General features: G+C 53.1%; 2 protein-coding genes across 5 annotated transcripts; one reads left to right on the top strand and one right to left on the bottom strand.

Moving 5' to 3' along the window:
* Nucleotides 1–1,661: 1,661 nt before the first annotated feature.
* C23H1orf50 (chromosome 23 C1orf50 homolog) lies at nucleotides 1,662–6,801 on the bottom strand. Its single transcript, XM_068171652.1, has 4 exons — nucleotides 6,587–6,801; nucleotides 5,603–5,689; nucleotides 3,194–3,325; nucleotides 1,662–2,557 (listed from the first exon to the last, which is right to left on the bottom strand). Exons 1-4 carry the CDS (start codon nucleotides 6,725–6,727, stop codon nucleotides 2,366–2,368), a joined length of 552 nt encoding a protein of 183 aa, XP_068027753.1. The 5' UTR covers nucleotides 6,728–6,801; the 3' UTR covers nucleotides 1,662–2,365.
* A 48-nt stretch (nucleotides 6,802–6,849) lies between these two features.
* On the top strand, nucleotides 6,850–14,512 carry P3H1 (prolyl 3-hydroxylase 1). Of its 4 annotated transcripts, XM_068171648.1 has the most exons (15): nucleotides 6,855–7,400; nucleotides 7,784–7,936; nucleotides 8,098–8,287; nucleotides 8,757–8,888; nucleotides 10,663–10,802; nucleotides 11,502–11,591; nucleotides 11,702–11,754; nucleotides 12,118–12,239; nucleotides 12,416–12,543; nucleotides 12,649–12,744; nucleotides 12,859–13,009; nucleotides 13,479–13,596; nucleotides 13,787–13,862; nucleotides 14,028–14,168; nucleotides 14,246–14,512. In XM_068171648.1, the coding sequence occupies exons 1-15, from the start codon at nucleotides 6,918–6,920 to the stop codon at nucleotides 14,363–14,365; spliced, it is 2,193 nt and encodes a 730-aa protein (XP_068027749.1). In that variant the 5' UTR covers nucleotides 6,855–6,917; the 3' UTR covers nucleotides 14,366–14,512. The 4 variants fall into 4 exon arrangements, with proteins under 4 accessions (XP_068027752.1, XP_068027750.1, XP_068027751.1 ...); XM_068171649.1 differs by lacking the exon at nucleotides 11,502–11,591 and having other exon boundaries at nucleotides 6,853–7,400; XM_068171650.1 differs by lacking the exons at nucleotides 13,787–13,862; nucleotides 14,028–14,168 and having other exon boundaries at nucleotides 6,854–7,400.

Here is a 14,512-nt window from a genome sequence, read left to right as displayed (position 1 = left end):
AAACTCATCCTCACCGCAAGCATCACCGAAGGCTCCACCTCAACCAGCTTAATCCTTGTCTGTGTTCCAGATTATGTGTTGCTTTGGCTCTAGAGTACCTTCCAGTATTTCTGATGATGCCTCAGTTCTTTGGCTTTAATTACACCCCAACAGTGCAGAAGCAATATTGAGGGAATGGTTCCCCCTTTCCATCAACCACTCCCTGCACCAGCCTCATTCCCCACTTCCCACAGTGCCAAGAACACCGAGCATGACTATGAGCTCATCACCTCCATGTCCTGTCTCTTGAGGCCTCCTTTGTCTTTTCTTACAAAGCCATAGTGGTTTTGCTTTTTGGGGGCAAGTCCAAGAGAAAGACTTGACAGTACCTAGAGGAACTGCAGAACACTGGTGACTTGTGGGGTATGGAGGGCCAGGGGTGTCTGCTGGACACACATGACATCCCTCAATCCTCTTGTGCATGCCACGGTACAGATATTAGTGATGGAAACAGATAAAACCAGGGCAGGAATCCTCACTTCCCAGAGAAGCATAAATCAATGCACATGAAGATCTGGTGTTGCTGTAATTAGCACCACTCAAAGTCCATGCAGTAATTAACTTTCTCCCTTCCAAGTTAAGATATAATAGCATGCAGTAAAATCAGACTCAAAGCGGTAAAACAAGCAGAGAAAAACCCTGTCAAATTTGGCACCTGTAACTTGTAAAGGAATTAATTATAGCCTGGTCTAACACTACTACTACTACTAACAAATTGCCGTTAATATGCCCTTGTGCTCAAAGTGAGGAAAGATATTGAGAAAAATGTCCCATATTGAATCCAAGGAACAGGTTTCTGCCAAACAGAGGCTCAGCCATGCTTGGGATGTAGGTGAGCTACTGCACTGGACAGAGCTAGAAGAAAATCTGTAACAAAAAAAAATCCTGGGCTAGGGAGCTGCCCCAAACCTTCCCATCTTCTGTAACACCAGCAGGAGACAGCTCTTCCCATGAGGAACTGTCACTGCCAGCAGCCTTGAGCATTTCCCAAGGCAACTCTCAGTGCATGGGGGTGAGGACAGAGGGATGCTAGAGACTTGAGGTAAGGCTGTGTCCTGCAAAGGGGGAATAAACTCCAGCAATGGCAAAACACAGTGACAGTGCTGGTCCCCAAGGGTCTCGTTTTTGCAGATGCCCTCACAGTCAGGCTCCACCAAGAAGCACCAACTCCATCCATAGCTGGCCCAGACCCCAGGGTCAGAATTCAGCTCCTACAAGTGGTCCCAAACACTCTCATGTTGTCCATGGAGATGGCAAGGCGATTGTGTATATGCAATGCCTGGAGTAGCATATAAGATCATCTTGTCATGTCAAAAAAGTGAGCAAGTCATGGGAGAATCTGACCAGATCTAATGTTACCTACCAGGATCCAACCCGGACATCCTCTCTGTCAATAAATTCCAGCTTTGGCTCCTCACAGAAAAGCAGGGAAGTTCCTGAAGAAGTCCTGTGTGGCTGGGCAGAGGGAGGATATCTCCTCAGCAGCTCTGATCTTTACTTCTCACTAGTTTTCCTAGGTGGAAAAAACATGCTGGAGGTATCCTACCAGCTCCACATACCACTAAGTCTTCCTGGCAAAACTAAAGGTATTTTTACCATGTAGGAAGAACACAGGGCCTGTCTTGGTGGTACATGTGAGATCACGGTTGATTTATTTTACTCTCCCCACTGCTCTGGCATAAAGTCATCCGGTATCCTGCCTCTACCTAGCAGCTCATGCACTCAAATCCAAGGGGAAATGCATGAGGATGTGAAACACACATCATCTGGAGAACACCTGAAGCCTGCATGGCACTTTTGAGGATGCTCTTTCCAGAGAAAAGCTTCATGTTCCCAGCTCAGGGATTCAGACCAGCTAGGACAGAGACCAGAAGAATCATCACAGCAGACCCTTTGCACTGGCTTTTGACCACTCTTCCCAGACCACAGAGCTCTCTAAACATGTGCATTTTAATAAGGGGGAAAATCCAGCCCTGAAATCATTACCTGATGCATTGACAGGAAGGTACACCAGAGCCAGACAGATAGGAGATATTATTTTATAGTATTAGCACATCTGTCCCAAGCATTTCTGCTTTTTGCTCCAAGCACTCTTGGAACTCACACCTCCTGGTATCACCTGCCTCTTGCTACAGCTTGGCATAGGTCAATGAAGTAAATTAGTCAATTACTAGAAAATCCAGTAAGACTGAATGCAGAATTAGTCTCTTTAAAGCACAAAAGCAATCTGCATTTTTGTTTCTTGGTCTCTTTCCACCCTGCCTTTGGCAGCATACAGGCACTGTGTCCACTCACTCAGGGACTCTGTTCAGGGGGTCCTGTGTGGTCACTTGTGTGACTTGGTCAGGCCCTGGAAGTTGGGCTCCATGCACAGGGGCAGTGCTGCCGGCTGGCTCAGCAGCTTCTCCAGGACAGTTATTTCAGCATCTCGTCTCTCTATATCCTCAAACGGAGTCCAGGACATGTCATGCTGGAGCTTATAGGCACCAAGAAATTCATGGGGAGTGGTACCCCATTCCTGGTGGAGAAAAGAGAGTTTCCATCAGTGTTCAGTTTCCCTTGGAGGTGGACTGTGCTGTCCCTCAGCCCTACTACCTTTGAAGCAGTCCCAGCTACATGACCATACCATTTCCTAACCTAAAAATAGGTTCAGCTATCCCAAGTCCAAGATCAGGTGGAGCTCCAGCACTGCTGACAGCGGAAGGCTTGTGGACACAAGATCTCCCTGACCTGCCCTGAAGCCTTCACCCTGCATGTAAGAAAATAGGTAGTCTGGAAGGAGGAGATCTCCAAGACCATCCCTTCAGCTGCAGACAAACTCAGTTCCTGGGCTGAAGTACCTGAAGCCAGGGAAGGCTCAGGGCACGTTGTCAGTTCTTTACTTTCAGACAAAGAACTGCAGGTACCAAAAGACAAAATTCAGGTCCATGACCCAAAGGGCTTCTTGCCATTCTCCATCAAGAGCCAGAGAACTCCATAAAATGGCTCTGGCCCCAGCAGACTAACCAAGAGCAAGGGCAAACACCAAACCTGAGTAGGGACAAACAAATGTCCCCATCAAGCTGGTGCTTTTGCCTGAGCTCCATATGTTCCCAAGCACCAGAAACATTACTTTTTTCCCCTCCCTGCTTCTTCATGGCCTGTAACCACCCACCTTAGGAGACAGGATGGAGAAATACCGCTGCCCGCTCTCCCGCCTGTACATGTAGTAAACATTTCCTGGCTTCTTCACAAGGTTGCAGGCCACGTGGTTCAGATCAGCATCCCTGTTAGCTTCATCCAAGACCTAGAATATACAAAACTTAACATCTTTACACTTGAAATAACATGACAACATGCTACTGCCTCTCAGCCATAGCACAAGGCACATCACTTGACCTATGGGTCACGAGACCTTGATCTCCCTGGCATACAGGAAGGAGATGCTTTCCAAAGAGATAAAGTTTTTTCCAATTCTTCCCTGTCAGTAGGACTTAAGAAAACCTCTCCACAGAGGTGGAGATACCTCTGCATCTCACCCCAGATTCACCTATGCACTTGACACCACCACATGCTGGGCTTATTCCTCATCTCCACACACAGCTGCTGGACTGGGGGCTTGTCTTGGTTTGAAAATACAGGAATCTGCTAAGAAAGGCAGGAGCCTCTCTTGAAATGGAAAATGTAAACCTCCTCCCTCCAAATTATTATAATTTTGAAATTAAGGGGGCTCTCTGGTAAAGATACAGGAGTAGGAATAACAGTTCTTTATTAGGAAAAGAATAAAAATAAAAATGCAGTAATACAAAACAACACTGACAGAGTCAGAAATATGATCTGACACCCTGTTGGTCAGGCTGTTGGTAGCAGTCTGATTAAATAATGGCTGCAGCCCTCCTGCAGTTCCAGCTGTGGTTCTGTTGGAGCAGTGATCCTGTAGAAGGATGTAGTTTTCCTCTGAAGGTACAGTGGTGGTGTAGATGGGCCTGGTCTTCCACTGGGAATCCAGTGGAAAACAAGGCTGATTCTCTGGGAATCCATGGGAAAAGGCTGACTGTGGTCTTCCAAATGTCAGATTATATTCAGGTAGGAATGCTTGGCTCCTCCCCCTGGACAGAGCTTCTCCCAGTGGGATGATGTAATTTTATCACTCATGCAGTGACACTCAATGGCCCATTGACAAAAGATATCTCCCTAGAGGGAGGATGGGTCATGGAAGAGATAAAGAAAACTGCCCCACCTGGTTTTAACAGGTGACCCAATTAACAGGAGATAACTGCCCCACCTCTAACAGATGGTAATCAAATACACACCCCCAGCCACAACTTGCATTTGCAACTTAAGACAGGCCTTCCTGCTGTACCCCGAAAGGGAAGGGGCAGCAAACAAAGGAGAATTCAACTTCCCAGTTCCACCACCTGACTGCTCCAGCTCCACCAGTTAATGATTACATGATGTAATGGCCTCAATGGCAGTGGGTCAGTTGCAATAACTGGCAGATCCTTCCCCACTCTGGCTCCTGATTTTCCTCGTAAGATTGGAAGGCTGGACTGATGAACACAGCCAAGCCCTGCTGTGTACTCCTGGGACCACCCACTCCAGCCAATGAAACAGAATAAACATGAAAACCAAGCTTATCATTAGGTAGAGAACTCATCTTTCCCAGTATGGAGGCCTGAGAGCCAACCACTAGGGCTATCACCCTTTAAGCTTGGGGATGCAGAAGCAGGCAAGGACAAACACCCCTCCTAGATTAGGGCAAGAAGTGCCTCACTTCCATAGGCTTTTGCAGGCACATGTTAATGTCTTAAGTTCCATTGGTTCATACAGTTGTTCCACCCCAGTTCAGCTCCCTCTTCACCATATTTCCTAAAATGCTCTCCCTTCTCCCGATCCCCACTGGTCCCAGTTTAAGGCTGTGTTCTACCTCTGTTACCCTATTGGTTCCCCTGGTTGGCTGCCCCTCCTCTGCACCATTTTCACCTGTTCCCATTGGACCTTGACTCTGAGATCCACCCCTTTTTCACCCTATAAAACCTTGTGCCCTCAGGCCAAGTTTGGTTTTGTCCCTGGATTCCCTTTGAGGCTCAAAAAACAAAGACCCATCCTTTGCCTCTATTGTCAGCTATCATAGCTCCAGGCCTCAAAAGCGCTAGTCGCTCACAGAGGAACCCATTGAAGCGCACTGCTTTATGCCAGGGCCTCAGATCCAGCTAGGGCCACATCATCATCAGATCCTTCCAAGAGCACAGTGCACACACAAGTCACCTGTCCCAAAACCAGAGTCATCTCTCTCTGTCCTGATACCTGCAAGCTATTTTGGACCAGCCATCCTTGCTCCCCTACTTTATTCACAAAGTTCTTCCTGGTTTGCTGAGGACGCAGGGAAAGCACAAAAATCAACCCTCCCCCATCCCCCTTGACACTGGACAATAAACCTCCTTATTTTTCCACTAAATCTTCTCTGCTCAGCTCCTGGCCCCAACTCACACGTAGGCCACAGCTCTCCCCAAATGCTCAGCAGCGGCAGCAGATGCTCATCTCTCAAGGCAAGGCAATGAGCCTTCTGCCCATCCTTACTCACCCTCCGCGCCTGCTCCTGCAGGTGCCGGATCTGCTCAACGATGACTGTCAGTTTGCTGCAGGCATTTGCTCGGACAAAGTCATTGGCCTGGGAGAGAAAATCAGGGCTAGTCAGAACAGGATGAACCACAGCCCTTTGGACTGTGCTGAGCCAGCTATGGTCAAGCTCAAGGCATCAACAGCTGGGGGGCACAGGAGCTGTCCTGGCACCCCCAGGCAGGAGCAAGGACCAAGAGCTGTCTGGATAGGCTGAGGGGCAGTGAGAGGGAGCAGCAGGACATACTGGGAGGCAGTGGGTTGGACTGGGAGGTAGTGCGACACACTGGGAGGAGGCAGTAGGACATACACTGAGCATGTAGATGAACTGAGAAGCTCTGGGGAACATCATGGGAGATCAGTAGGATGTACTCTGAGGCACTGGGGTTACATTATAACATACTGGAGCGCACTGGGAGGACCAGTAGGACATATCAGGAAAAACTGGGGTGGACTGAGAGGCAGGATGGACTAGGAATCCCTGAAGGAGTCATAGGACATATCAGGGGTGCTAGGATGGACTAGGAGGATGGTAGTGGGAGGCATCTGTACATGATGCTGTGAACTATATATAGTGGGACACACTGGGAGGCAGCAGGGCATACTGGGATGGGACTTCAGTGGGATGGTCTAAGAGTCACTGTGGGGCAGCAAGGCACAGTGGGAAGTACTGAAGTGTAATGGGAGGTTCTGGAAACACCAACAACGTGGGAACTCGGAAAGATACTGGCAGGACACTGCAACATACTAGGAGGAGACAGTGGGAAATGGTGGGAAACAGCACAGGACACACCAGGAGGCCGCCAGGCCCACCGAAGAGCAGCGGGACGCGCTGGGAGGCACCAAGGCGGCCGCCGCCGCCTGAGAAGGCCCCGGAGACGTCCGGGAGGCAGTGGACAGCGAGCCCAGCCCTGCCCCCGCAGCCCCGCCGCTGGGACCCGGCCCTCACCTGCTGCACCTGCTGGGCCAGGGCCACTAGGTCCCCGGGCTCCCCGACGCGGCCGGCGCGGCCGGCGCTGCCCTCGACCAGGGCCAGCCTGGGGCCGGGGCAGGGGCCCTCGTCCCCAGGCTCCGTGCCGCCCTCCGCCATCGGCAGCCACGACCCACCGCTTCCGCCGGGGGAGAGGCTTCCGCTGAGGCGTCAGCACGCACAGTGAGGGGTGCGGCCATGGCGAGGCTCTGCTGTCTCTGATTGGCCGGCGGGCGGGGCGGAGGGGGCGGAGCTAGTATCGCGCCGGTGCCCGGGGTGGGTGGTGCTGCGGTTCGGCCGGCGTTCGGACATGGCGCTGTCGCCGCTGCCTCTTCTGCTGTTGCTGCTGCCGGCGTTGCTGATGGTGCTGCTGGCGCGGGCGGCCACGCCACCGGAACCGGTCCCGACCCTAGCACCGGGCGACCCGCCGTTGCCCGCCCAGTCCCCTGACGCGCTGTTCGCCGCCGGTGCCGAGGCGTACGCGCGGGGGGACTGGCCCACCGTAGTGCTGCAGATGGAGAGGGCGCTGCGGGCGCGGGCCGCCGTGCGCTCCCGCCTGGTGCGGTGCCGCCTGCGCTGCGCCAACGCCACAGCGGGGCCGGCGGAGGAGACCGAGTCCCAAACCGACTCGGTGCTCCGGGACTTGTGGTTCTTTCGGGGGCTGCTTCGCCGCGCCGCCTGCCTGCGGGGCTGCGGGCCCGCTGCGCCCTCCCGGTACCGCCTGGGCGAGGAGCTGGACCGGGAGTTCGGCCGGCGCAGCCCCTACAACTACCTTCAAGTCGCCTATTTCAAGGTACGGCACCAGCGGCGGGGAAGGAAAAGGGGAAGGGAAGGGGTGTCCCGCTACGACGGGTTTTGGGACGGGCGAGATGCGCGGAGGATCCTGGAATCAGGCGGGAGGATGGATGGGTGGGACCGGGTGAACCGGCCGGTGGCGATCCCGGTCCCGGGAGGCCGGGAGGGTTCGGTGTCTGCCCCGGCGGAATGGGGTTGCCGGCCGGCAGTCCCGGCCTTGCCCCTCCGCCGTCGCGCTCCCCCCCCCGAGCAGTGCCACGTCGGAGCTCGCCGGAGCCGCCCCTGTCACCGCCCTCCGTCCCGGCTGCCGGGATGCCCCGGGGGTGGGTGTCCCCTCCGCGCCGCGTGGGATCCGCGCTGTCTCACCCCCGTCCCACCCAGATGAACCGGCCGGCACAGGCAGCGGCGGCCGCTCACACCTTCTTCGTGGCCAACCCCGGGCACCAGGAGATGAGGCAGAACCTGGAGTACTACCAGGCCATGGTGGGAGTCCACGAGGATGACTTCACTGACCTGGAGGCCAAACCCCACCTGGTAAGACCCTCCCCTCCCAAAGCCCCTGTCCACTGTGCAACCCAGGGCAATCACACCACAGTTGCTGGCTCAGAGAGCTCATGAGATGCCATTGTAGCATTGTGATCCATCATGGGGAGTGAAGCATTGAGATCCCCTCATCATTTCTCATCCTTCCGCAGAGGGAGTTTCAGCTGGGCATCCGGTTTTACACGGAGGAGCAGCCAGCTGCTGCCATCCTGCACCTGGAGAAGGCGCTGGAGGAGTATTTTGTGGCAGACACTGAGTGCCGCGCTCTCTGCGAGGGACCGTATGACTACGAGGGCTACAACTACCTTGAGTACAATGCAGACCTTTTCCAGGCCATTACAGGTGGGAGCCATGCCTTCTGTGTCCTGTCACAAGGGTACAATTCTTCGGGGTTTGGTCCACATAGACCTGGGGTGGGGGTAGGGGATCCCTGAAGAGTGGAAACCCCATCCTAGCTTTCACTAGGGAAAGTGTGGCCAGTAAGTGGCAGTAAGTGTTTACCTGCACTTAGCACTATGGCTGACGCCCAGGAATTCTCCAAATTCCAGAGGAACATGGAAAGACAGAAGAGAGAACCGGAGGGGGTCACCAGGATGTGATGGGAGGCTGAGGATGGCTATTCTGTCCTGAGAGAGCACCACAACCCCACACTGATCAACTCAGAGGTGGACAACCCCCATCCCTGAGGGTTTTCCACTATGAAAAAGCTTGCAACAACCCCAGTATGAGCAGGAGATTGGATACCCCTCAGTGTCCTGCCCATCAGCCCATGGGTGACTGTAAGCAGTGACATGGTGTTTTTCTCTGCCAGATCACTCCATGCAAGTGCTAAGCTGCAAGCAGGGCTGCGTCACAGAGCTGGCCTCACAGCCTGGCCAGGAGAAGCCTCTGGAGGATTTCCTGCCCTCGCACTTCAACTACCTGCAGTTTGCCTACTACAACAGTAAGCAGCTCCTCACCTCATCCTCTGTGGTTGTCAGCACTGGGTATTCTGCCTGAAATCATGGATCCTCAGAGTGGTTTGGGTGGGGAAAGGACCTTCAAAAATAATCTCATCAGTCCGACCGAAGATGAAGGGACATCTAGCACTGGTCCCTCAGATCTCCCAGAGCTCCATCCAACCTGGTCTTTAACACCGGGCAGTCTGTGGCAGGGCCTCACCACTCTCATCAGAGAAAATTCCTTCCTTATGGCCAACCTAATGCTGCCCTTCTTCAGTTTAAGACAATTTCCCTTGTCCTGTCACTATAAACCTTATAAACTATTAAAAGTTGCCTTCATCTCTCTTGTGGCCCCTCTTGGTATGGGAAGGCCATCAAGATCTCTCAGGAGCCTTCTCATGTCCAGGTTTAACAAGCCAAATGCTCTCAGCCTTTCTTCACAGAGGGGCTCCATTCCTCTGCCCCTTTTTGTGGCCTCCTCTGGACCCACTGTAATGAGTCCATATCCTTATGCTGGGGAACCCAGAGCTGGATAAAGCACTGCAAGTGGCATGTCACCAGAGTGGAGAAGAGAGGCAGAATCCCTTCCTCACCTGTTGCCCATGCTTCCTGGGGGGGGTTTCTGAGCTGCTAGTGCACACGGATGGGTTCTGTGCAATTTTATCTGCTATTATCTCCATATCCTTCTCCACGGGGTGCTCTAATCCCATCCATCCCCCCATCTTCACTGATACTGATGGAGAGCCTTCCACTAGGTGTTGTACTTCATGAGGTTCATACAGGCATGTTCCTCCCGCCTGAAACATTCTCCAGGAGCTTGGATCTCTCTGTGCTTGGCTGCAGTCACTCTCCACGTTGCTTTATTACTGGGCAGCTTCACTTTTCAAGTGAAACAACAGCCAAGAGAGGCTTTTTTTTTTTTTCCTCCTTGCCAGCTGTCCACCTCTTGCCTCAAATCACAGCAGCACACTCCCACCGTAGAAGAGTTACAACCCAGGAAAATACACCTGATTTGATTTCATTTTTTATTTGCTTCTTTAGAAAAGTATAAAATGTTACTGTGTGAATTTCTTCAAAAGGAGGAGAAAAAATATGAAGTCCAAGAGGATGGAAATCCTCAAGAAGAGACAGCTGTGAGGGGACCTCTTCAATGTTTGTCAGTATTTTCAGGGTAGTGCTGGAGGATGGAGTCAGGCTCTGCTCTGTGGTGCTGGGCAATAGGACAAGAGGCAGAAACTCATGGCTAGGAAGTTCCACCTGGATATCAGGACGTATGCAGCAACTGAGCACTGAAAAGATTGTCCAGAGAGGTTGTCACATCTCTCTCACTGGGGATATTCCAGGCAATCTGGAGATAGTCCCGTGCTGTATGCTCTCGGAGGATCCTGCTCAAGCAGAGAGGTTGGACCAGATGACCCACTGTGGTCCCTTCACAGACTGATTCTGTGAAAGACCACATGAAAGTGGAGTAGGATGCTTCAGTGGCTGGAAACTGCAGGTTGGGTCTGGCTACCTCTAAATAGGCTTTGTAACGCTTTCCAAGTGAGAAAAATACCCAAGCTGTCCAAGTACATCTGGTTTCTGTTGTGATAGTTTCTGGAGATAGGAGAGCACCACATAGTCTGAATTTTGCCTTTGTGGCAGCAGTTATCCTTGCTCCAGGGGATCTGCCCTACTCGTGACACTGTTTAGAACTTCATCTCTCCTCCATATCTGTCTTTGTTCTGCCTCCAGTGTCCTTGGACATGCCATTAACAGCCCCATTTCTCATTGCAGATGGGAATTATGAAAAAGCCATTGAATGCGCGAAAACCTATTTGCTCTTCTTCCCACATGACGAGGTGATGAACCAAAATTTGGCCTATTACACCGCCGTCCTGGGGGAAAACCTGGCCAGACCCATCCAACCGCGAGAGGTGAGCAATCAGGACGATTGCTCAGTGAGGGACACCTTCTCTCCTCACTGGGGACCTTTGCAGAAGCTGTAGGGTGTCCTCCGTGCCAGCTACTGAAGGTGGACAGGAATGGGTGGATTTAAGGTCAGACAAGCTGGAAAGTAGTCGAAAAGCTGAAAAACATCACTGGCAAAATGTCTTAGGCCAAGCGAAGCTGATTGACTGGCACACATGGACCCATTCCTGAGGGAAGGGGCTGTGAGAAGCAGGTGGACAATCTTTTTAGGAGGATCTGAGGCCAACTCTGTTGCACTTTTCCACAACTGAAGTGAAATTGCTTAAAAAGCAGAGGATTTGGCTTCAAAATAGCCAAATTTGGATGGCCAGGTCCTGCCTGGGATGTGATAGGCATGATGGAAGTCTCTGCCCCACACCAGTTGGAGTAGGGGAAGGGAAACAGCTCCTAAAGAGCTTCCTGCAGAAGGGACACACATGTGCCTCTGCTCAACTGTCATCTCCCCAAGGCTTGTCCACAGGGGAGTTCAGACAGGATGGGGAGTGCCACTTGCTTCCCAGCTGCCAGATGGAGCAGGAAACCAGGCTGTGGGTCTGGAGCAAGGATCACAGGAATGGTGTAAACCTGCATCTTCCTGCCCACACTCAGGGTTTTTCAGAATCCTCCTGCTGTACCTCACCCCATCCCTCTGCCCCTTGCCACAGGAGATCCAGGTATATTACCAGCAGAGTCTGATGGAGAAGGAGCTGCTCTTCTTCAGCTATGACGTCTTTGGCATCCCTTTTGTGGACCCGGTGGGTGATGTGAGACCAGGGTGATGCAGTGGCCAAATGGAATGCAAATGAGGGGTCTGTGTCCTGGCCAGATCTTTGTCCAGCTCCTGATGTTGTGCTTCTGGCGGCAGGACACATGGACACCTGAAGAGGTGATACCAAAAAGACTGCGAGAGAAACAGAAGTGAGTGCTGTCCCCTGCCAAGGTTACCCAATGGGGGTCTGACAAGACAAACCCTTCTTCCTCTGTGGGCTTTGGGCCAAAGGACATGGCATAGAGCTTCTGCCCAGGGAAGTTTTGATGTTGGGACTGGAAGAGGCTGCTGGAGGGCAGAACTTTACTTCCCATCAACCCATGGGATGATGGGCATGTGTAGGTCACCCCAAACACCTCAGAGTGAGGGACGCATTGAGGTGACTCCCTCCAGTCTAGGTGCCAGCTTTGTTACCAGCAACTGAGACAACTTGTCTTGCCCTTGTCTTAGTGGCCCTGATTTTTGATTTGGGGACAGTGGGGTGGTGGTGCTGATGGTTGCCGCATGCCCAGGGTGGAGCGGGAGACAGCAGCACGCATCTCTGAGGAAATCGGCAACCTCATGAAGGAGATTGAGACACTTGTGGAGGAGAAGGCCAAAGAGTCTGCCGACATGAGCAAGTTCATCCGAGAAGGTGGAGAAGGCCAGGAGGGGAGGTGGGATGGGGACCTTTGTGACCCCTGCTGCCAGCTCACAGTCCCTCCACACATGGGTGGCAGCAGGAGTAGGTAGAGGGACCACAGCTTCCCCCAGCCACACCAGAGTTGGTGGCATGTCTCCCTACGTCCACCAATCCCATTTGTGCCACAGGTGGCCCTTTGGTGTACAAAGGAGCCAGTGTCACCATGAACTCCAAGGCCCTGAATGGCTCCCAGCGTGTCGTGGTGGATGGAGTTCTTTCTGCTGAGGAGTGCCGAGAGCTGCAAAGACTCACTAACGTGAGTGCAGGAATGGGTAGAGCAGGCAGAGATGGGTAGAGGATGCCAAGGGGTCCCATGCTGCAGCTCAGACATCAGACCAGTAACACCAATCGGGTTTTGCAGGCGGCTGCCTTGGCTGGAGATGGCTATCGGGGGAAGACCTCTCCTCACACTCCCAGCGAGACCTTCTATGGCGTCACTGTCCTCAAGGCCCTCAAGGTTGGGGTGGCTGTGTGGAGAAACAGGTGGTGGGGACAAGGGAGGGTAGTTTTGGGGGAGATGGTTGCCCATGCGTATATGGGGCTGAGTCCCTGTCCTGTCTGTCCTCCACAGCTGGGCCAGGAGGGCAGGGTACCCCTGCACAGTGCCTACTTGTACTACAATGTGACAGAGAAGGTGCGGCACATGATTGAGTCCTACTTCCGCCTGGAGGTCCCACTCCATTTCTCCTACTCCCATCTAGTGTGTCGCACAGCCATTGATGGTGAGTGTGGCCTAGAGGAACAAGTCTTGTCCTGTCTGGATCTCCTCTAACAACTGGAGTGGTGTAGTCCTGGGCCTTTCTTTGGAGACCTCCTTGCTGTTCCCTAACCCACTCCTCTTCCCAGGAGGGTGTAGGAAGCTTGTCCCTAAGCCCAGTTTGGGAAGATGAGCAGCAGCTCTGCTGGTTGCCTCTAACAGGGCAGATGGTTTCATGCCATACAGGATTTCATCACTGAGGCATTTTGGCATGGGTGCTGAGAGAGGTTGTGCCTGGAGGGCCATGGAAATGCCATGGGACAAATCAACAGTGTTTTGTGCCACCCAAATGGCCTTGCACGAGATCCACATTCCAGCAAGTGGAAGTGCTTTAGGCTAACACGTGACTCTCTTGTCATCTGCAAGCACAAGATACTTGGGGATGGACCCTCTTCTTGCACAGAGAGGTCCTGACATGTCCTGTTCTACCCTAGAGAAGCAAGAAGGCCGGAGTGACAACAGCCACGAGGTGCATGTGGACAACTGCATTCTCAATGCAGAGGCACTGTTGTGCGTGAAGGAACCCCCAGCCTACACTTTCCGGGATTACAGGTACTGGTGGTGGCTGTCAGCTGCAGCTTCCCCACCTAAGGGTACCACATGATTTGGTGGCACCTGAGTTAGGAGGAGCAAGGTCAGAGGACACCAAACCTGGGCTTTCTTGCCTCTGGCTCTTGCCATGGTGTTGGGGAGCTCTGGTGATGGTTACCTGTCACCTCCGCTTGTTCCCTGCTCCCTTTAGTGCAATCCTCTACCTCAATGGGGACTTCGAAGGAGGCGCTTTCTACTTCACCGAGCTGGATGCCAAGACTGAGACTGTGAGTAGCTCAGTTCCAAGGATCCATGTGCAGCACCAAATCCAGCTCCTGCCTGTTGGCCCTGTACCCTAGGAACATCCCCTGAGCCACTGCAAAAGATGAACTTGGGTTAAGGGGAACCAACTCACCCCTGACTGGGGTCTCCTGGTCTCCCACCCTTGACAGGCGGAAGTCCAGCCGCAGTGTGGCCGTGCCGTGGGCTTCTCCTCTGGCTCAGAGAACCCCCATGGGGTGAAAGCTGTGACCAAGGGTCAGCGCTGCGCTATTGCCCTCTGGTTCACTCTGGACCCTCGGCATAGTGAGCGGGTAAGCTCCCTCCCAGCAGTGTGTAGGGTTTTTGGGTGGGACAGTGGCTATGCTTACCACCATGTGTCTGCCCACAGGAGCGTGTGCAGGCAGATGACCTGGTGAAAATGCTTTTCGGCATGGAAGAGGGGGATTTGGAGCCACAGCCAGAGAAGGAATCACCAGCTGCCATTGTGGTGGGGAAGGATGAGCTGTGACATCCTATGGGGACCAGGACGTCTCTGCTGGGACTAATCACGTCAGCATTGTGGCTTTGGGCTGCACAGTCATAAGGGTAACATAGGGGACCCCCTCTGCCCCCAGCCCAGTTGGAATGGGGCTTTGGGGAATGCCATGTACTACCC

Source organism: Anomalospiza imberbis, chromosome 23 (genome assembly GCF_031753505.1).
Source record: "Anomalospiza imberbis isolate Cuckoo-Finch-1a 21T00152 chromosome 23, ASM3175350v1, whole genome shotgun sequence".
NCBI classification, from domain to species: Eukaryota; Metazoa; Chordata; class Aves; order Passeriformes; family Viduidae; genus Anomalospiza; species Anomalospiza imberbis.
This window is presented reverse-complemented; position numbering and strand designations above follow the sequence as displayed.

Bases quoted from the DNA above. Each gene is read 5' to 3' on its own strand.
- C23H1orf50 (XM_068171652.1), bottom strand. From the start codon at position 6,727: ATGGCGGAGGGCGGCACGGAGCCTGGGGACGAGGGCCCCTGCCCCGGC. The intron at 3,326-5,602 runs GTGAGTAAGGAT...TGTATATTCTAG, and splicing joins TGCAGGAGCAGGCGCGGAGG to GTCTTGGATGAAGCTAACAG. The intron at 2,558-3,193 runs GTGGGTGGTTAC...TTTCTCCACCAG, and splicing joins TCTCCATCCTGTCTCCTAAG to GAATGGGGTACCACTCCCCA.
- P3H1 (XM_068171648.1), top strand. From the start codon at position 6,918: ATGGCGCTGTCGCCGCTGCCTCTTCTGCTGTTGCTGCTGCCGGCGTTG. The intron at 7,401-7,783 runs GTACGGCACCAG...CGTCCCACCCAG, and splicing joins TTCAAGTCGCCTATTTCAAG to ATGAACCGGCCGGCACAGGC. The intron at 13,863-14,027 runs GTGAGTAGCTCA...CACCCTTGACAG, and splicing joins TGGATGCCAAGACTGAGACT to GCGGAAGTCCAGCCGCAGTG.